Raw genomic sequence first — 23,100 nt, forward strand, 5'->3', positions numbered from 1 at the left:
AACATCGGGATGAGCTTATATCTTGAAAAATGTCAATATTTCACAAGATACAAGGTAATTTCTTGTATAACTACAAAAATATATCCGTAGTTAAATTTAATAAGCTTTATTATAATAAGTTTTAATTTATTGGCGTTGTCGATAAAGATATGTAAGAAATGCGGGTCATTTTACGCGATAACAGTCTTTTAAATCGTCATATCTTCATTTTAATCTATCAAAAGACACGTAGAGAGTAAGAGTAAGAGTAAGAGTAAGAGTAGTCATTAGTCATTACTGACTTTGCCTTGAAAGCTCTTATTTTATTTCTTCTAATTTATTGAAATTAAAATCATAGTTAGTGACTAAGGATGTGATCGTTTAGAGTGACAGTATGTACATTTCGACATTGAATTTTTTTATCTGATAAACATAGATAGACAGTCAGGAGTGGCTTGATATGATAAGCGATCGAGTGTCCCTATACCAAACTTTTAGTTGCTTAAATAATATAAATCATATTTTAATGTTTAAAATAATAAATCTGGATTGATTAATTGAGGAATGTCTTCTTCTTCTTTGGGCATTATTAATGATGCCTGCATCAGGTGAACTATCTTTTAATTTTTTTATTAATTTATTTAATGATACATTAATTAATTGTAATTAAATCACTGATAATTTAATTATTCCTCAGCTTTGATAACAACGGACAAGGCAAACTTTTGCCAAGAAAAAAAAATGATAAATACAGTTCAACATACGTACAACACAATCGCTTATCAAGATATACCACCGCACTTGCTAATTGTGTACCTGTGAGGTTTAAAAAGTAAGTTTATTACCATTTAAATTTTGAAATAAATATAAATATTTATTTATTTATATTTTAAGAATTCCAGGATCAGAAATTCCCTTGGATAAAATTGGATTGCTGTCAAGTGTTTCTTTTAGTTGGATTAATGAATATATTAAAGTCGGGTATAAAAATGGATTACGTGATAAACCATTGCCTAGTATATCAACACAAGAATCATGTAAAGTTAATGGATCCAGGTATTGTTTAATTACATCTATTGATATTCAATTTATATGACTAATAAATTTTAATATGGTAGTTTATTGATTTATAAATTTATTAATTTATGCGCGCTCGTTTTTAGAGTTAAATTGATATTTTATAATAACTAACAAGCTAGATATTTTTATAACGCTGAAATTAGCGGAAATATGATAATTCTTGGAATTTTCATGACAAATTATTGTAAACAGTATATTTTTTTTTATTTCGTTAACTTTTTGCTAAATTTTTGAGATTTCAAATTAATTGTTTGATAAAAAAATCTAAAAAATTAATTATTGTAAAAAAATATTAAAAAAAACTTACATTTACAATTTTTATAAAATTTCTTTGTATAGAATTTTTTTCATTATAATTAAATTGTTATAAAAATTTAAAAAGTTAATTATTACTAGCTACCTTGCAGTCACTATGTGACTGCTGTGACTTGTGAAATATGAATAAATAAAATTTTGCATTATTTAACAAAGATTTTTGTTAAATTGCGCTGTATTTTCTTAAATATTGACGTTGTTAAAGATATAAGCTCATTTCGATGTTACACTCATCAAGAGCTTTCATTTGAATACCCACATGCATTTTTGATATATTTTTCATATGTACATATATATATATATAACATATATTTTAAAGATATAAGCTCTTCCCGATGTAACACTCATCAATAGCTTTCATTTGAGTACCCACATGCATTTTTGATATATTTTTCATGTATACATATATATAATATATATAAATATATAAAATATATAAAAAATTGATGTAGGTACTCAAATGAAAAGTCTCGATGAGTGTAACATCGGAATGAGCTTATATCTTTAAAAATGTCAATATTTCACAAGATACAAGGTCATTTCTTAATTATTGATATTTCTAAAAATGCAAGTTCATTCCGATGTTACACTCATCAAGAGCTTTCATTTGATTACCCACATGCATTTTTGATATATTTTTCATATATATATATATATATATAAATATATGAAAAATTGATGTGGGTACTTAAATGAAAGGTCTTGATGAGTGTAATGTCGGGATGAGCTTATATCTTCAAAAATGTCAATAGTTCACGAGATACAAGGTAGTTTCTTAATTATGTTAAATTGCACTGTACTTTATTAGCTATCGACGTTTTTAACGATATAAGCTCATTCCGATGTAACACTCATCAATAGCTTTCATTTGAGTACCCACATGCATTTTTGATATATTTTTCATATATACATATATATATAATATATATAAATATATGAAAAATTGATGTGGGTACTTAAATGAAAGGTCTTGATGAGTGTAATGTCGGGATGAGCTTATATCTTCAAAAATGTCAATAGTTCACGAGATACAAGGTAGTTTCTTAATTATGTTAAATTGCACTGTACTTTATTAGCTATCGACGTTTTTAACGATATAAGCTCATTCCGATGTAACACTCATCAATAGCTTTCATTTGATTACCCACATGCATTTTCATATATTTTTCATATATACATATATATATAATATATATAAATATATGAAAAATTGATGTGGGTACTTAAATGAAAGGTCTTGATGAGTGTAATGTCGGGATGAGCTTATATCTTCAAAAATGTCAATAGTTCACGAGATACAAGGTAGTTTCTTAATTATGTTAAATTGCACTGTACTTTATTAGCTATCGACGTTTTTAACGATATAAGCTCATTCCGATGTAACACTCATCAATAGCTTTCATTTGAGTACCCACATGCATTTTTGATATATTTTTCATATATACATATATATAATATATATAAATATATGAAAAATTGATGTGGGTACTTAAATGAAAGGCCTCGATAAGTGTAACATCGGAATGAGCTTATATTTTTAAGAATGTCAATAGGTAAAAAAATATTAAAAAAAATTTGCACTAATAATTTTTTAAAATTTCTTCAGGATAGATACATTATGGCATAACCATGTAGTAGAACGAGGACAAGCAGGCGCATCAGTACCAAGAATTGCATGGCATTTTGTAAAAACTCGAGTACTTGTCAGTTCTTTCATATACTTCTTGGGAATGTTAATATCACTCACCAGTCCGGCAAGTCTTTTTAATTAATATTAAAATTCAAACTAACTTCTTTTTTTTTAACTTCCCGCTAAGAAAATAAAAAATTTTCCACTTAAGGGAAGTTATTGATTTCGGTCCGATTTTTTTTTAGATAATAGTGTTGCAAAAAATAATAACAGCAACCGAGGACCGAGTGAACATGACAAGTACACTAGGCAAAAATACAACCACAAGCATTAACTCGACAAGCGCCAACAATACTTTCAGAAACATATCTCAAAATTTAAAACATGAAATAATAATGGACCAAGTGATAATTTTCAGTCATATTGGTATTTTAATATCAGCTGAAATTGTTTCTTACTTTTTAATTGCATGGAGCGCTTCATTGAATCTTAGAACAGCAACGCGGCTAAGATCTGCTTGTTTAACTTTAGCATACAAAAAACTTATAAAATCGTCAATTCGATTCAACGCTCCAGTTCATCAGGTAAATTTTTTCAATTATTATCAATTTAGAAATGTCAATGAAGTTAACGAAAGAAATTTTTTTATAAAATTAAATTATTAAATTACTATGAAAAAAATTCCTTCTGTAGAAAATTAAAAAATTTATCAATGCAAATTTTTCTATAATAATTAATTGTTTAATTTTTTATAGTAATGAGAGTATTATGAAAAAAATTTCATTAAAAAATTCCTCAAGTAAAAATTTAAACGCATTTTTATTATTGTAATTTTTGTAAAAATAAATAAAATTGATAATTGTCAATTAACTTCAGTATCATAATTTAGAAACATTATTTTAAAATAAACAATTTAATTACAGACATTAACATATTTTGTACCAGACAGTAAAACTCTGTACGAATTGATAACAAATGGACCGCTGATATTCTCCGGGCCTGTGATATTATTGATATCTTCTCTGTACATCTGGTACTCAATGGGCCACTGGGCGTTGATAGGAATTGCAGCTCTGATTATTTTGTACCTCAGCTTGATATTCAACGCTTATTTGACAAATATTTTCGCAACGCGCGCAATGAATTACTCACTGCGCCGGTTGTTATTACTTGAAGAATTTATAAATAAAATTTATTTAGCGAAAATTACCCAGTGGGACCGGTGCTTTGTCTCGCGGATTCACGGAGTGCGTAAAAAAGAACTGGGAGAATTAAAAATGGGAGCTCTAAGCGAGGGCTGTAGTCTTTGCATGGTCCATATAATTCCAATTGTCACTGTTAGTGCCATGACAATGGCTTACTTGCTTACTCATCAGCAAATTGTCTCCACCAATGTATTTAAAAATAATTTTTTTAATTACACAGAAAGAAAGGTTCACTTGAGCCAAGAAAATATTTTTCTTCCTAATTATTTTCTTAAGCGAAAAAAAAATTTTTTTTCACACAAGAAATTTCACTTATTCCAACAAAATTAATTCTCTTGCTTTAAGGTAGTTGTAGCGTGATAGGCATTTCAACAGAAAATTATGAAATTTTTTTTATTGAAAGATAAATATATTAATAATTCACTACCAAAATTTCAGATCAATTGACCGCACCGTTTTTGAGTAATTAATTTTTGAAATTGCATCTTTTACACGTAGCGGTATAGAGAGATGATAAAGTTAGTATGAAATCTTTGGCCCACTCGAGTGGTATGGAAGATTTCATACTAACTTTACCATCTCTCTATACCTCTACGTGTAAAAGATACAATTTCAAAAATTAATTACTCAAAAACGGTGCGGTCAATTGATCTGAAATTTTGGTAGTGAATTATTAATATATTTATCTTTCAATAAAAAAAATTTCATAATTTTCTGTTGAAATGCCTATCACGCTACAACTACCTTAAGAAATACGGATCTTGATCCAAGAAAATTTATTTAAGTCAAAAAAATCTTGTTGTTTTCAGAAAATTCAGCCTCGAGCTCCAAAAAATTTAGTTCTTGATAGAAGTAAATTTTCTTGTCTTGAGAAAATTTCTCTCTTGCTCCAAAAAATTAAATATAAAGATAGAAGTAAATTTTCATTAATATTTTTATTGATTAACATGTCAAATGGAAAAATCAAATAATATTTCATCATTTTTTTTCCATTCAATATGTATAATTGCACGCTAAAATAATATAAAATGGGTATCAAATATTCTCGAAAAAAATTTTCTCAAGGTGAGAAAATTTTTTTCTCAGCTGAAGTAAGTGGCGCTGCTTCCCTAAAGAGTCTAAAAATCTTGATCAAATATAAAAATTTATTGTATCAAGTATTTATGATAATTTTAATTAAGAAAAAATGACTTCCACCAAGAATAGAATTTAAAGAAAAATTTTAACTTCGGCCAACACAACTTCGGTCTTCCTTCAGGCACCCGAAAATTTTCTTGAGCCAAGAATTTTGTTCTCCAATCAAGAAATTTTTCTTTCTGTGTAGATACAATACTTAGCTTAATTAATAATACAAAATTTTTTTTTTTTAGTACATTCCATGTCTGATTTTGATCCTAATTAATTTAAAACACTGCGTAAGAAGCAGTTGGTTAGCAATGAGCAGTATTTCACATGGATTGGCTTCATTAAACAAATTAAAAACTGTTTTGGTATTAAAAGACACTGATCGTTATACTGACAAGCCTATTGATAAAAATTATGTAATTACTATTAATTCTGGACACTTTTCCTGGGATTATAATAATGATAAACGTCAGACGTTTTAGTAAGTAAATATTAATTGTTAATTAATTAGATTAAAGAGTGAAAATAAAAAGTTTTATTTCTTCTTAGATTAGGAATAAAATTTTTAGTTTAAAAAAAAATTTTTTTTTGAGGTAGCTTATTGATTTTTAAAATAAATAAATTAATTTTGTTGATTTAAATAGAAAAATTTGAAGTATTTATAGAAACTAAGAGATTGAGTGCGCTTTTGCTAAGATGTTTATTATCGACAATTTAATTAATCAATATTATGAAAACTTTTAGTTAAAATATCAACATTGGACAAAATATAACGGCTTTTCTTAATTATTGACATTTTTGAAGATAGAAGCTCATCTTGATGTTGCGCTCATCGAGACTTTTCATTTGAGTACCCACATCAATTTTTTTTCATATATATGATATTTTATATATTTGTGAAATATATAAAATATATAAAAAATTCGTGTGGGTATTCAAATGAAAGGTCTCGATAAGTGTAACTCCAGGATAAGTATATATCATTAAAAAGAGCATCAGTAGACAAAATGCAAGGTCATTTCTTAATTATTGATATTTTTTAAGATATAAGCTCATCCTGATGTTATGCTCATTGAGACTTTTCATTTGAATACCCACATCAACTTTTTATATATTTTGTATATTTCACAAATATGAGGAATATCATATATATAAAATATATGGAAAAATTCGTGTGGGTATTCAAATGAAAGATCTCAATAAGTGTAACTCTAGGATGAGCTTATATCGTTAAAAATATCACCAGTAAACAAAATACAAACTCATCTCTTAATTATAGACATTTTTTAAGATATAAGCTCATCATGATGTTACACTCATCTAGACCTTTCATTTGAATACCCACATCAATTTTTCATATATTTTATATATATATGATATTTCTCATATTTGTGAAATATATAAAATATATAAAAAAAATTCATGTAGGTATTCAAATGAAAGGTCTCGATGAGTGTAACTCTAGGATGAGCTTATATCGTTAATAATATCATCAGTGGACAAAATACAACGTGATTTCTTAATTATTGACATTTTTGAAGATATAAGCTCATCCTGATGTTACGCTCACCGAGACCTTTTATTTGAATACCCACACGACTTTTTTATATATTTTATAAATTTCACATATATGAGGAATATCATATATATATATATATATAAAATATATAAAAAAATTCATGTGGGTATTCAAATGAAAGGTCTCAATGAGCTTAACATCAGGATGAGCTTATAACTAAAAAAATGTCAATAATTACGAAATTACTTTGTATTTTGTCCACTAATGATATTTTTAACGATGTAAGCTCATTCTGGAGTTACACTTATAATTCATTAATTGATTTCAGAAATAAATGATTAAAATAAATTATTTCAATAAAAAATAAATTATTTAAATTTACAGTTCCGTAGAAAATGACAATCTCCAAGTAGGCCCAGCATTGAAAGCATCATTGTCACCAGAGCTGATAGACATAAATTTCTACGTTCCAAAAGGAAAATTAATAGGAGTATGCGGCGATTCCGGAAGCGGAAAGTCATCTTTGCTCCTCGCAATAATGGGCCAGTTGAATCGCAACAATGGTCAAGTGACTATCGACGGAAGTATGTCATATGTCCCAGAAGATTTCCACTTATTTGAGGGAACTTTGAAGGAAAACATAGTGATGAATGAACCGTTCGATTCTTCATGGTACTATAAAACCGTGCAAGCTTGCAATTTGACTACAGATATCAGTTTGCTCCCAGGTTCGGATGATACAGACGTCTACACAGTAGACCTCTCGATGGTTCAGAAGCAGAAAATAGCATTGGCTCGCGCTGTTTATATCAATTGCGACATCAATCTGCTGGACAATCCACTAAAAGATTTGGATATGATAGAAAGTCTGGAAATTTTTCACAAAGCTATTGTTCAAGTTCTTACGCTTAAGAGCGTTGTGATAATTACTGATAAAGTCCAAGTAAGTTTATATTTCATCAATTAATTAATTTATTAATTAATTTATTAATTAATTTATTGATTAATAAATTAATTAATTTATTTATTAATTTATTAATAGATTAATTAATTAATTAATTAATTAATTAATTAATTTATTAATACTGATAAAGTCCAAGTAAGTTTATATTTCATCAATTTATTAATTTATTAATTAATTTATTGATTTATTAATTAATTAATTAATTGATTAATTAATTTATTAATTAATTAATTAATTAATTTATTAATAATGATAAAGTCCAAGTAAGTTTATATTTAATTAATTAATTAATTAATTAATATTTTATTTTTATTTTACAATTTTTTAAAGTTTTTAGAGAGGTGCGATGTGATCTATATGATAAAAAATGGAAAAATAGTCGAGCATGGCAAGCACGAGGACCTTTGTCAGTGGAACAAAGAGTACGATGACCTAATAAAATCATTTGACAAAAAGTATCGCGGTAATTCGCAATTACTTGTTGATTCTACAATTAAAAGTAAACGGCTCACTTCGACAGCTGTTTCTTCGAGCAATATTAATTTAATATTTAATAGAGAAGAAACTGAGTTTGATATTACAAAAGGAGTTTATGGAGTTCAAGCTATAGATTATAGAGTCGGTGGAAAATATCTCAGTGAATTTGTTTGTGCAATGGCTTTGCTTTATTCTATTCCAATCGCTGCTAGTCCTTTAATTTTTTTTTACATATCTCAGGTAAAAAATATACTTTACTTAGAATTTTTGATAAGTTATTTATGGAGGTTTGTTTTTCTTAGGAAACTCTGGTTGATACTACACTTATTTCTATTATATTGGCATCAATTGTGGGATTTATTATTTTATTAGGACTTATTTTGATGATTATTTACAATAGGGTAAGTGTTTTGTGTAATTTTTATAAAAAAAGTGAATTAACCATAATTTATATCATTAAGAGAATAAGAAAAATTTTGTGTTTAAGATAGTCATATGATAAAATCGGTTTTTTTAGTGAAAATTAGTGTCGTTGCAAAGAACATGATTTGAATTTGTGGCTTTTATTTCTAAATACAAAATTAAGAAATGACCTTGTATCTTGAAAACTAATGATATTTTTAAAGATATAAGCTCACCCCGACATTATACTCATCGAGACCTTTCATTTGAGTACCCACATCAATTTTTCATATATTTTATATATATTATATAAATGTATATATAAAAAATATATCAAAATGCATGTGGGTACTCAAATGAAAGCTCTCAATTAGTGTAGCAACAGGATGAGCTTATATCTCTAAAAATATCAATAATTAAGAAATGACTTTGTATCTTGTGAACTGTTGACATTTTTAAAGATATAAGCTCATCCTCATGTTACACTGATCAAGACCTTTCATTTGAGTACCCACATCAATTTTTCATATATTTTACATATTTGTATATTTATAAATACATGAAATATATGAAAAATTGATGTGGGTACTCAAATGAAAGCTCTTGATGAGTGTAACATCAGGATGAGCTTATATCTTTAAAAATATCAATAATTAAGAAATGACCTTGTATCTTGAGAACTAATGATATTTTGAAAGATATAAGCTCATCTTGACATTACACTTATCAAGACCTTTCATTTGAGTACCCACATCAATTTTTCATATATTTATATATATTATATATATGTATGTATGAAAAATATATCAAAATATATGTGGGTACTCCAATGAAAGCTCTTGATAAGTGCAACATCAGGATGAGCTTATATCTTTAAAAACATCAACAGTTAAGAAAGTACAATGCAATTTAACAGAAATCATTATTTAATAAAGCAAAATTTTATTTATTTATAGTTCACAAGTTTTGGCAGTCACGTATAGTGATTGCATGGTTACCAGTTATACTTAATAAGCAAATTTTTGAGATTTATAAATTTCTTCTTTGAAAAAAAATTTCTTTTTACGATTTACAACTTGTCAATTTTATTACAAGCTTCGTTAAAATCTATTTTTTAGTAGCATAAATTTTTTATTTCTCTGAAGAAACTAAAAGAAAATTATGCAAATTTAAAAAAAAAATTCATTATAATTTTTAGGAAATATTCAATGCAGCTAAAAAAATGCATGAGAGGTGGCTAAAAAAAATAAACCGTGCCCACATATCAATATTCTCATCAGTGTTCCCTTCAGCACTGATAAACATATGCAGTCATGATTTACAAGAAGGTAAAAAATGATTTTTTCAATAATAATTATTTGTTTATTTTAATAAAAAATTATTTCAGTGGACCATACATTACCAAAATTAAAAATAACAATACTTATGCACTTCGGAATTATTTTATTCACCATAACAATTCTTGGGATAATTTTTCCTTGGTTATTATTACCGATGTCAATATTTGTTTGTGTAATAATAATTTATCAATTATATTTACGTCGATTGATCCTTGCGCTAAATGAATCAAGAATAGACTCGATCACGCCGATTTACAATCACGTTGTCAACACTGTGAATGAAAGAGCGACGATTCAGGCGTACAGGAAAGAAAGAGAATTTGTTAAAAAATTTAATAAATTCTGCGACGCTAATGCTACTTATGATTTCATGATCAAGGCAACCAAGTTATGGATAGAATTTAGGATTAAATTTATTTCAGCAATTACTCTGGCTGTGGTAATTGTTATTTGCGCGGTTGTTAATGGTGTTAAAGATCGCTATCAAGTATTGGGATTGGCTTTTATTTGTACGATTCAATTGACGCAAAGTATTGTCCATCTTACCGCAGCAATTATTGATGCCTACGGCAGTCTTATGACTGTTGGTTACATTGATAATTATATTCAGGTATTAAATTATTAATAATTAATCATTAAATTATTTCTTCTGAATTTTAAACTAATTATTTTTTTTTTAATTAGAATATTCCACAGGAGACAAAAGATAGTATCGATAGGCGTGAGTGGCCGCTGATACCAAGTATTCATTTTCAAAATGTACTGTTAATTAATTCAACAGATCATGAGCCATTGAATTTTTCTATTTATGCTGGAGAGAAAGTTGGTAGGTGTCTTTAAAATAATTTTTTTTTGCCATCATTATTATTATGATTTAAAGAATCAAAATTTTTTAATCATAATAATAATAATAACTAGCAATCTTGCAGTCACTATGTGACTGCCGTGACTTGTGAACTATAAAAAATTAAAATTTTCCTTTATTAAACAATGACTCTTGTTAAATTGCACTGTACTTTCTTAAATATTGATGTTTTTAAAAATATAAGCTTATCCCGATGTTACACTCATCAAGAGCTTTCATTTGAGTACCCACATGCATTTTTGATATATTTTTCATATATATATATATATATATATATATATATATATATATATATATATATATATATATATATATATATATATATATATATATATATATAAACATATAAATATATGAAAAATTGATGTAGGTACTCAAATGGTATGTACTCAAAAGGTCTCGATGAGTGTAACATTGGGATGAGCTTATATCTTTAAAAATGTCAATAGTTCTTAAGATACAAGGTCTTTTTTTAATTATGTTAAATTGCACTGTACTTTCATAAATATTGACATTTTTAAAGACATAAGCTCATCCCGATGTTACATTCATTAAGAGCTTTCATTTGAGTACCCACATGCATTTTTGATATATTTTTCATATATACATATATATGATATATATAAATATATGAAAAATTCATGTGGGTACTCAAATGAAAGGTCTCGATGAGTGTAATGTCGGGGTGAGCTTATATCTTTAAAAATGTCAATAGTTCTCAAGATACAAGATCATTTCTTAATTACGTTAAATTGATCTGTAATTTCTTAACTATTGACATTCTTAAAGATATAAGCTCATCTTGATGTCACACTCATCAAGAGCTTTCATTTGAGTACCCACATGCATTTTCATATATTTTTTATATATACATATATATAATATATATAAATATATGAAAAATTGATGTGGGTACTCAAATGAAAGGTCTCGACGAGTGTAACATCAGGATGAGCTTATATCTTTAAAAATGTCAATAGTTTACAAGATACAAGGTCATTTCTTAATTATGTATCTATGGATAGACTATTTTCGAATGTAGCCTAAATACTTATCATAATAAATTGACTATCGGTGAGAATGATATAAAACCTTGAAAAGGTACAAATTCAAGTCAAGACCTTTAAATTTCACTAAAACAACTGATTTTATCATGACTATCCTAGAGACAAAATTTTTCTTATTCTTTTAATAATATAGATAATAATAATCAATTAATTAAATTAAAATAAATAATTAATTTTTTTTTCCAGCAATTCGTGGTAGCAGTACAGAAATAAAGAGCCACTTAGTAAAAGTATTGCTGCAATTTGACGAAGTTTTTTCCGGAAATATTTTAATAGGAAATTTAAATATCGTTGATATAAACATCGACGTAGTGAGACAATATGTAGATTATATACCCAGAGTACCTATTCTTTTTAATGGTACCATAAAGTACAATTTAGAATCACATAATCGTCGTACTGACAAAGAAATAATCGATGCGTTACAAAAAGTATTTCTTTGGGAAAAAATATCTAAATTGGACAATAAGTTGGAGAGCAATGCAAGTAATTTATTCAGTGTGACTGAAAAAAAATTACTATCACTTGCGCGTATTTATTTAAACTCCACAGTCTTCAATCGAAGTGTAAATTTTTAATTATTTAGATTTGTTTAACAAAAAAAAAATTAAATTATATATAATATTTATATTTATCATTATTACCACAGATAATAATTATTGAAGATTTGGAGCCAGACGCTGAGTTGATAAATAATATTTTACAAGACGTGTTTAAAGATTTTACAGTAATTGTGTTATCGAGTTCATCCAATTGGAATGCTCAGCGTATTATTAAGTTACAATATTCAAAGGTAAATATTAAATTTTTTTTTTTAATTCATTAAAACTAAAAGAAAATTTTTTTTTAAAGGAAACAGGAGCGTTAAAGTCTAACAATTTATTGGCTTGTACAAAAAAATAAATTGAAATTTACATATTCTATCAACAATTAGAACTAATTAGAATTAATATTAATATTAAATAAAATATAATATTTTTTCATTTAAATTCGCGTACATTATTTATACAAATCCCTTTAATTCCTATTTACTGTATACATTTACAAAAATAATATAGAATGCTTAGCTGGCAGTTAAGAATGCCGGAACAAATAGACCTGGAAAAAATTTTGAAGTTATGAAAAATTCATATTATTTCATTGAAATCATTATAAAATAAAAATTACTAGCGACCTTGCAGTCACTATGTGACTGCCGTGACTTGTGAACTATAAATAAATAAAATTTTGCTTTATTAAGAATGACTTTTGTTAATTTGCACTGAACTTTCTTAAATATTGACATTTTTAAAGATATAAACTCATCCCGATGTTACAATTATCGAGACCTTTCATTTGAGTACCCACATCAATTTTTCATATATTCATATATATTACATAAATGTATATATGTATATATGAAAAATATATCAAAATGCATGTGGGTACTCAAATGAAAGCTCTTGATAAGTGTAACATCGGGATGAGCTTAAATCTTTAAAAATATCAATAATTAAGAAATGACCGTGTATCTTGACAACTACTGACATTTTTAAAGATATAAGCTCACCCTGACATTACACTCATCGAGACCTTTCATTTGAGTACCTACATCAATTTTTCATATATTTATATATATTACATATATGTATATACCAAAAATATATCAAAATATATGAAAAATTGATGTGGGTACTCAAATGAAAGGTCTTGATGAGTATAACATTGGGTTGAGCTTATATCTTTAAAAATGTCAATAGTTGACAAGAAACAATGTTATTTCTTAATTATGTTAAATTGCACTGTACTTTCTTAAATTTTGACATTTTCAAAGATATAAGCTCATCCCGATGTTACACTCATCAAGAGCTTTCATTTGAGTACCCACATGCATTTTGACATATTTTTCATATATATATATAAATATATAAAATATATGAAAAACTGATGTGGGTACTCAAATGAAAGGTCTCAATGAGTGTAACATCGGGATGAGCTCATATCTTTAAAAATGTCAATAGTTGACAAGAAACAATGTTATTTCTTAATTATGTTAAATTGCACTGTACTTTCTTAAATTTTGACATTTTCAAAGATATAAGCTCATCCCGATGTTACACTCATCAAGAGCTTTCATTTGAGTACCCACATGCCTTTTGATATATTTTTTATGTATACATATACCTAAATATACAAAATATATGAAAAATTGATGTGGGTACTCAAATGAAAGGTCTCAATGAGTGTAACATCAGGATGAGCTTATATCTTTAAAAATGTCAATAGTTCACCAGATACAAGGTAATTTCTCAATTATGTATCTAGAAATAGAGCATTTTCGAATGCAGCCTAAATACTTATCATCATAAATAGACTATCGTTTAGAATGATATGAAACTTTGTAAAGTCATAACTCCAGGTCAAGACTTTTCCAACGACACACATTTTCCATAAAAACCCATTTTATTATATAGATTTTTCATAACTTCAATTTTTTCCGAGTCTATTTTCCAATTACCGGCAATTAAATACCCCCAAATAAATGCAATTTCACCTAGCCTAATCAAACCTGTTGAATTTCCCCACTGCAATGAGGGCAACACGCCATATTGTTGTCACCCATAATAGAAGGGAGACAAATTTTCCCCGAAAGCGCAAAGGCAGCTCCCATAACAGCGCTGCAAGCGGCATCCTGCCTCCCGGACATCATCAAATTAGGATTCATCAGCAGCTGCTCAACATGTTTTTCCGCGACAGTTTTCATCTCAAGACCCGTCGTATCAACTTGCTTGAATTTCCTAACTGGATCCATACTACTAAGCAACTTAACATTTAAAATCTCCGCAACCTGGCAGCACCCGTCAGCTAGATCAACAATATTACTACTAGGGAGCTCGTGTCTCCTGTAAGTCAGCGTCCCAGCCGGGTCAAAGTTCTCCCTGATAACACTGAGCGTCCTGTAAGTTTTAGTCAAAGTATCACGAACCTTAGTGTGCTCCTCCAGGATCCTCTTGATGCCTTCCTGAAGGTCAGTAGTCCTTTGACACAGCGCAGCTTTCCAGCGAGCTAATTCCTCAACCATGAGACTGCTGGCCAGAAATTTGCTCCTCCAAACCTCGCATTGTCCTGCAAGCCACTCAGTTTGTTCCTGATGAGTGTTCAAGTGTCTCGCAGAGTTCAGCAGAGCTTGAGACAGCTGGAGCTTGTCTTCAGTCAAAATATGAACCTTGGTCTCAAGATCTTCCCCGACAGCTGCAACGAGTAAATTTTTTAACTCGCCATTTACTTGCGCCTGGAACTTAAGTTGATTTTCCAGCTGGCTGTTTTCTTCCCTGAGCTTTTGTAGCTCCAATTCGTAAGCTTTCTTATCAACCTCCCACTGTTTAAGCTCCCGGTCATCCTTATTAAGAGTTTGTGCTAATCTCTGGTCGTTTTTCTGAATTTCTATCGACTTGTGCAGCGACATCTGAGCCACCATCTCATTTATATCAAGATTATTCCGGGAACCGCGGATAAATTTACGTTCATTAGGAACAATTGGATTCACAGCTGCCTTGTAGGGCTCGTAAGGGACAAATTTAGGCTCCTTTGATTTTTTTAACGAGCTCAGTAATTTTTCTTTCTTTATCTGAGTCACGTTTTTCGGGATTAATTTTACTATGGTGCCTGTTGGAGTCACCGGTGGACATGATGACTGCTGCTTGAGATTTGACGGGTGGTAAATTAATTTATCGCGTAAGTTTATTTTTTTTTTTACTTTTTCGGCAATGTCTGAAGGGACATTTGATACATTTTCCATTCCATCACCCTGCGTTCGGCCAGGGCAAGGTAGCGTTTGCGGAGCTGCAATAGTTGCTATATTTATTTTATTGAAAATTAATTAAGCAGATATTTGATGATTTTAATAATTGTTTGGACAAAAAAATTAAAAAAAAAAATTGAATTTTTTTAATTTCTACTTGTCACTTTTTTTAATATTTTTTTTTGCCATAATTTATTTATAAAAAAAAATTCTAAAAATTATTAAATATCTGGTAAATTTATTTTATCATCATAAACAAAAATTGACATTTAGAAATTTTAATAAATTAAAAATTCAATTTTTTGAAAATAATTTTTTTTAAACACATTTTTTTGTTAAAGAAAATTAAAAATTTGTCAAGTGACAGCTAAATTCAATGTCATTTAATTTAGCACATACTTAATAATTTTAAGAATTTTATAACAAATAAATTTATGGGAAAAAAAATTGAAATTTAGAAATTTTAATAAATTAAAATTTCATTTTTTTGCAAATAATTTTTTTTAACACATTTGTTTTTTAAAGAAAATTAAAAAATCGTCAAGTGACAGCTAACTTTAATATCATAAATACTTATTTATAGTATGAAAATTAATTTAGCAGATATTTAATAATTAAAAAAATTTTTTTAACAAATAAATTATGTCAAAAAAAATTAGAAAAAAAGTTGACATTTAGAAAATTAAAAGAAAGTAATTTTTTAGAAATAATTTTTCGGAGCAAATTGTTTATTAAAAAAAATAAAAAAAATTGTAAAGTGACTGCTAACTTTAATATCATTATCATAAATACTTATTTATATTTTATAAACATATGACGTGGAGAATTTACCTGTTGATTGGCTGTTCTTACGTGAACTAGGGCTAGAAAATATTCCAATATTGTCAGCATTATACTTAAATTCCTTGTTTGTCGCCATTATTATTTTACTAATTACGTATTGAAACTGATAACTAAATTATTTACATATATTATTAAATATTTATCACTATCAACATTGCTTATTTATTTATTTTGGTCGAAGAGTTTTGTTATTTACCTCCTGACTCTACGCCATTTTGAAATAAACTGCGCGCATGCGCAAAAGTCATAAACAAGGCGCGCGCTTTAAATTTTATTTACTACTTGATTCAAACTTAACAAGATAACTTGTTTCGGTAAAAATAATTAATTAGGAATAATTAAAAATATTTAATTATTTTTTTAAATAAAAATAAAACAGTGAAAATTTTTACAGGTCAAAAATCAGCTGTTATAATAATTTTCTAACGAAGAAACTAAGAAATCTAACTATTACATTGCTCCTCATATATATATATATATATATATATATATATATATATATATATATATATATATATATATATATATATATATAAATATATATAGAACGATTATATCGTATATATATATTAGGGTGGCGCAAAAAAATCGACTATTTTTTTTTTGATTCTCGAGTGAAAAAATGTCAGTTTTTGATGTTTTAAGAGCCCTCTCCAAAGAACAGCTGAAAAAAAAATTTTTAAGAGGTCGCTCCAAATTTTTTTAATTTAATTTTGATCGCTCATAATTTCTTTTTTATTTATTAGTGACTATTTAATTGGATTAGCGTTTTTTAACTCTAAACTGTTAAAAAAAATTGTGAGCGACCTTTCAAAATTTAAATTTTGAACTGAAACTTTCAGGAAAACCTTTTTTTTTTAATTAAAAAAAAAAATTCGATTTTTGACGATTTTTGTCGAATTGAAATTTAGAGCGACCTCTTAAAAATTTTTTTTTGAGCTGTTTGGAGAGGGCTCTTAAAACATCAAAAACTGACATTTTTTCACTCGAGACTCAAAAAAGAAAATAGTCGATTTTTTTGCGCCACCCTAATATATATACGATATAATCGGCCTTGTCTCTTCTCTAACTCCCGCAATTCTGTACGGATCTCAGTAAAACGTAACATACTCGTTCTAAGTATAATTTCTGAATATTAGTTTAGAAATGTGAGCAATTTAAAAATTCTCAAAAATCGCAAAAATTTCTATTTTTACCGTATTTTCATGCATTTACAATCAAATGCGATATAATATTAAATTTCTGCAAATTGAATCTGAAAGTCTATTTAATAATCTTTAATTTTCATACTTATTTTTTTTTCTACATTAAATAGTTTAGAAATGACAGCAATTCAAAAATTTTTGAAAATCGCAAAAATTTTTACTTTTATCGTATTTCCGTGCAATAACAATTAAATGCTGATATCTTATCGAATTTCTGCTAATTGCATCTGAAAACTTATTAAATAAACTTCAATTTGAATGCCTGACTATCAGTTTAGGCCAAAAATTACCTACTTTCTCAGAAAAATTTAATGAAATTTTACTTTTGCATTCGTTTTGACGTTGTTTTATTGTAACAGAAGTTGTTAATTGAGAAATCTCCTTCCCTTTCGGCTACCAAATGGTCTTTTTTGATTGTGTTTGTTGTTAGTGTAAATTTTTAGGGCTATAAGTTTTAATATTGAAACAAGAAGACATAACAAAAAAGACATAAGATACATCTAAGCGAGTTATGGTCTGAGAAGAAAGCGGAATTAGCTTGATTAAAGATTGAAAGTGGGGCGCAATGATGCGCGGTGCGGCCACTCCGGAGCGCTCCCCTTTCACGAGGCTCTCAGAACAGCCAAGGAGTGATATGCCGCGGTACACGCGATTCACCTACACCCATGCAATCGAATCACGTAATTCGACGAGATAGATACTTTTATCTCAAGCTGCGCTCCTGTTTCAGGGGGTCCCCAAGAACTGGCCTGCCCCACGATCTTGTCTACGTCGTTGCACCCACCTCATCTTATTCTACTGTCAGAGGTACTAAATAATTAATAAAATATCTCGAATAATTTTTTTTACATATTTTTATTAATTACATCCACTTTTTAAATTAACTGTTAGTAAAAAAACACGCGAGGTATATATTTGCGAATATTTTAGGGCTATTTATTTTCCGAGAAGGATTTTACGGCTGGCACCGAAATTCTGGCCTGATTGAGTGGCTCCTTTGTTGGAGCCAGCTTGAAGGCCAATTACAGCTTCTCCTGCTCGGAGTTGATCTTCTGTGAAGTATCTTTTGTTTTCTTCTGATGGTTTTGGTCCTAACCAAGGTCCGCGCCATTCTGGGTGTTTGTAAGTCTTAAAAAACAATTTATGATTTTAAATTAGGAGACATTAACAATTTTAAATTTTTTGACTCAATTAAAATTATATTTTTTAAAAATTACACTTGGAATTTTTTAAATTTTCTACATGTCAATTTTTTAAAAATAATTTAATTTTCATAAAAAATTGATAATTATTTTTCAATAAAATATTTTTTAATTATAAGATGAAAATTATACTAATTAATTAACATTAACTAGCAACCTTGCAATCAATATGTGACTGCTGTGACTTGTGAACTACAAATAAACAAAATTTTGGTTTGTTAAATAATGAATTTTGTTAAATTGCACTGTACTTTCTTAACTATTGCCGATTTTAAAGATATACGCTCATCCCGATGTTACACTCATCAAGAGCTTTCGTTTGAGTACCCACATGCATTTTGATATATTTTTCATATATTCATATATGAAAAATATATAGTCATATATATAAATATATAAAATATATGAAAAATTTATGTGGGTACTCAAATGAAAGGTCTCGATGAAAGTAACATCGGGATGAGCTTATATCTTTAAAAATCTCAATATTTCACAAGACACAAGGTCGTTTATTAATTATCTTAAATTACACTGTACTTTTTTAACTATTGACATATTTAAATATATAAGCTCATCCTGATGTTATTCTCATAAAGAGCTTTCATTTGAGTACCCACATACATTTTAATATATTTTTCATATATACAAATATATAATATATTTAAATATATGAAAAATTGATGTGGGTACTCAAATAAAAGGTCTCGATGAGTGTAACATTGGGATGAGCTTATATCTTTAAAAATTTCAATATTTTACAAGACACAAGTTCGTATCTTAATTATCTTAAATTGCACTATACTTTCTTAACTATTGACATTTTTAAAAATATAAGCTCATCCCAATGTTACACTCATCAAGAGCTTTCATTTGAGTACCCACATGCATTTTCATATATTTTTCATATATACATATGTATAATATATATAAATATATGGAAAATTGATGTAGGTACTTAAATAAAAGGTCTTGATGAGTATAACATCAGGGTGAGCTTATATCTTTAAAAATATTAACAGTTCACAAAATACAAGGTCGTTTCTTAATTATGTTAAATTGCACTGTACTTTCTTAATTATTGATATTTTTGAAGATATAAGCTCATCCCAATGTTACACTCATCAAGAGCTTTCATTTGAGTACCCACATGCATTTTCATATATTTTTCATATATACATATGTATAATATATATAAATATATGAAAAATTGATGTAGGTACTCAAATGAAAGGTCTCAATGAGTATAACATCGGGATGAGTTTATATCGTTAAAAATGTCAATAGTTCACAAGATACAAGGTAATTTCTTAATTTTATTTCAGATCAATTACTTAATTAAGAATTTTTTCTTAATTATTTTTTATCGAACTTATTCTTAATAATTAAAAAAGAGTTTCTGTCTCCAAACTCCATTTTGGATATTTTTATTAATAACCATTGTTTATAATTATTTACAAAGTTACAGTAAAATATTTTCAATGAAATTTTTTTCATAAATAAATCTAAAGTAAGTACTAACAATAACTAATCAAATGACAACTTACAGTGCGTCCAATAGCGAAGATAGTATTGGTAACAAGTGCGATATTTTTTCGCTCCATCAAATCAACAGCTTGGAACAAATCGACATCCGGAACTCCATATTTAATGCAGGCTTTTTGAAACCTGTTGACAATAACAAAAATAGTTACTTAATATTATCTATAATTAATTTTGCCAGTAAAAAAATATTTCATAAAACATAAAATGATAAATAACAAAAATTCTTAAATATTTTTTTATAAATAAAATAAAATTAATACATAATTCAAACATTAAATTAAATAAATTTCTCAACAGTTACTAAATAATCCAAGAAACTATATTTATTAACAGTTAAAAATCTTCTGTATCATTTTACTATACTGAAAAAAAAAATAATAAGAAAAGCGATAAGAGCGTCGGAAAAAAGTGTGAGAAGAAAAGCCAAAGGGAGTAAGCTCTTTGTAGAACCTGCTTGCCTGAGCCAATTCTTAGGTTAGTGACGCGCTTCTATTGTCTCACATTAATTGGAAGACACTAATTAATGCATTGGGACTTGAGACTAGGTACTAGTATGTATTAGGTATAGAATATTACCCGTCAACATACACGAGAAAGGAAATATAATATAATATAATATAATAGTTAGGTCAGTGAGAAGAGATTTCTGTCACAGAAATGACGTGTCGCGTATCCCAATGTAACAGGGATTTATAAAGAAGAAAGAGATAAGAGGGGATGTGAGAAAGTGGTTGCTTTCGAAGTAAACCCGGGGCTTTTAGTTTGAATTTCTGGGATTCCTCGAATTGTTGGAGGTTCCTCGGGTAGCTGGCATCCTGGTTGTCAGCGCGTCTACCGCATATGAGCACTCGCTTAAGGAGTATCGTAGTGTGACTTGATGAGCATTGCTGCAATTAAATTGTACATACGTGAGTCTTGAGTATTTCTTCCCTCTTTATTTGTCCAGATAAGAGTTGAGCAATTTATAAAATATAAGACTGATAAAAGAAGAAATATAGAATATAATAAAGAAGATTATATAAAATTATCTACGGTGTTTATTTATTATTATCTTTATTCTAGCATTACATGGATGATGATGATAGAATTGGGCGATCAGTAAATGAGGAAAGACGGTACTTAGAAAGCCCCGTGGGAGCAGAGGAACATAAACGTAAAGCGGATGTTATTTTCTCAGACGGTTTTAGTTTGTTTTTTTCTTCTTTCACACTCTATAGTACGGAGTACTGGGGAGTTTTTTACTTTTTAGATCCCGTTTGTTGTCCGATTGGTGTCCAGCTAAGACACGGGACCTACTTGTTCTTCTGTTATGATACTCGTGTCAAAAGGGAGCCATGCGGAGTGGCCGCGTTGCGCATCCTCGGCCCCTCTCTTTGTCTTCTTTATCTTCTATAAGAAATTATACTCCTTTTTTTGGTAGATTTATTCGATGATATTTATTGTGTAAAAAGTTGTTTAAGAAGGAATTTATTTTGATAAATTAGAAGTTATGGTCATAAAAAATGTAGGAAGAAATTTGTTTAAGCTGAAGAATATTTAGAAGAAAGAAAAAGATTTTATTTCTTTGTGAATTTTTTATAAATTTTTTTAAGCTAAGAAAATTTTGTAGTTAGAAATTTATTTTATATGTGACTTATTTGAATAAAGAAGATTAGCAACCTTGCAGTCACTACGTGACTGCTGTGACTTGTGAAATAAAAATAAACTAAAAATTTGAATAGCGTGCTATGCCCGCGCCTAAATTTTAACCAATAATGAATCGTGGCCCGTTTTTTGCGAGTTTCGATTTTTGACTAACTTCAAGATTATTCATGTATTTTAATTTAGAGGATACAATTTTGTTTTATTAAATAATAATTTTTGTTAAATTGCACTGTATTTCCTTAACTATTGACATTTTTAAAAATATAAGCTCATCCTGATGTTATACTCATCAAGAGCTTTCATTTGAGTACCCACATGCATTTCTGATATATTTTTCATATATTCATCTATATAATATATAAATATATGAAAAATTGATGTGGGTACTCAAATTAAAGGTCTTGACGAGTGTAACATTGGGATGAGCTTATATCTTTAAAAATCACAATAGTTCACAAGATACAAGGTCATTTCTTAATTAAATTAAATTGCACTGTACTTTCTTAAATATTGACATTTTTAAAGATATAAGCTCATCCCGATGTTACACTCATCAAGGGTTTTCATTTGAGTACCCACATGCATTTTGATATATTTTTCATATATATAATATATATATATATATGAAAAATTGATGTGGGTACTCAAAGTAAAATTCAAAAAACCCCAAAAAGGCAAAAAATTGCGAAAAACTGCAGTCATCGTTCTCTTCATTCTACTTATACTTCATTTTTTATAGATTTTAAAATTTTGTGAATATTTCAATTCTAAGATCATATTTCATCCATTAAAATGCACCTGAGTCATTAACAATCGTGATTAATAATATTTTTTTTTTAATTTATAACTGCAATTTTCTTGATTTTTTTTATTTATTGAAATTTTTTTTTAATTTTAAAACGTCAATAGGGCAAG

The 23,100-nt window shown here is 27.9% G+C and overlaps 3 protein-coding genes across 3 annotated transcripts in view; 1 reads left to right on the forward strand and 2 right to left on the reverse strand.

The window, feature by feature from the left end:
- Nucleotides 1–65: 65 nt before the first annotated feature.
- Nucleotides 66–12,944, forward strand: LOC123265690 (ATP-binding cassette sub-family C member 12-like). The gene is made up of 16 exons (XM_044729546.1): nt 66–587; nt 677–811; nt 874–1,035; nt 2,981–3,128; nt 3,250–3,588; nt 3,928–4,398; nt 5,580–5,815; nt 7,238–7,796; nt 8,148–8,534; nt 8,597–8,695; nt 9,895–10,024; nt 10,084–10,646; nt 10,721–10,862; nt 12,155–12,534; nt 12,618–12,761; nt 12,821–12,944. The coding sequence occupies exons 1-16, from the start codon at nt 544–546 to the stop codon at nt 12,869–12,871; spliced, it is 3,990 nt and encodes a 1,329-aa protein (XP_044585481.1). The 5' UTR covers nt 66–543; the 3' UTR covers nt 12,872–12,944.
- A 1,527-nt stretch (nt 12,945–14,471) lies between these two features.
- On the reverse strand, nt 14,472–16,822 carry LOC123265693 (golgin-45). Its single transcript, XM_044729550.1, has 2 exons — nt 16,581–16,822; nt 14,472–15,790 (listed from the first exon to the last, which is right to left on the reverse strand). The coding sequence occupies exons 1-2, from the start codon at nt 16,666–16,668 to the stop codon at nt 14,511–14,513; spliced, it is 1,368 nt and encodes a 455-aa protein (XP_044585485.1). The 5' UTR covers nt 16,669–16,822; the 3' UTR covers nt 14,472–14,510.
- Nucleotides 16,823–18,633: 1,811 nt separating this feature from the next.
- Nucleotides 18,634–23,100, reverse strand: part of LOC123265697 (muscle-specific protein 20-like) — a 35,195-nt gene continuing 30,728 nt past the window's right edge. Inside the window, exons 4-5 of the mRNA XM_044729564.1 lie at nt 20,544–20,664; nt 18,634–18,925 (exon numbers count right to left, since the gene is read on the reverse strand). Coding sequence (XP_044585499.1) covers nt 18,734–18,925; nt 20,544–20,664 — 313 coding nt within the window. The 3' untranslated portion in view covers nt 18,634–18,733. The remainder of the gene's footprint in view (nt 18,926–20,543; nt 20,665–23,100) is intronic.

Source organism: Cotesia glomerata, linkage group LG5, assembly GCF_020080835.1.
Source record: "Cotesia glomerata isolate CgM1 linkage group LG5, MPM_Cglom_v2.3, whole genome shotgun sequence".
Lineage (NCBI taxonomy): Eukaryota > Metazoa > Arthropoda > Insecta > Hymenoptera > Braconidae > Cotesia > Cotesia glomerata.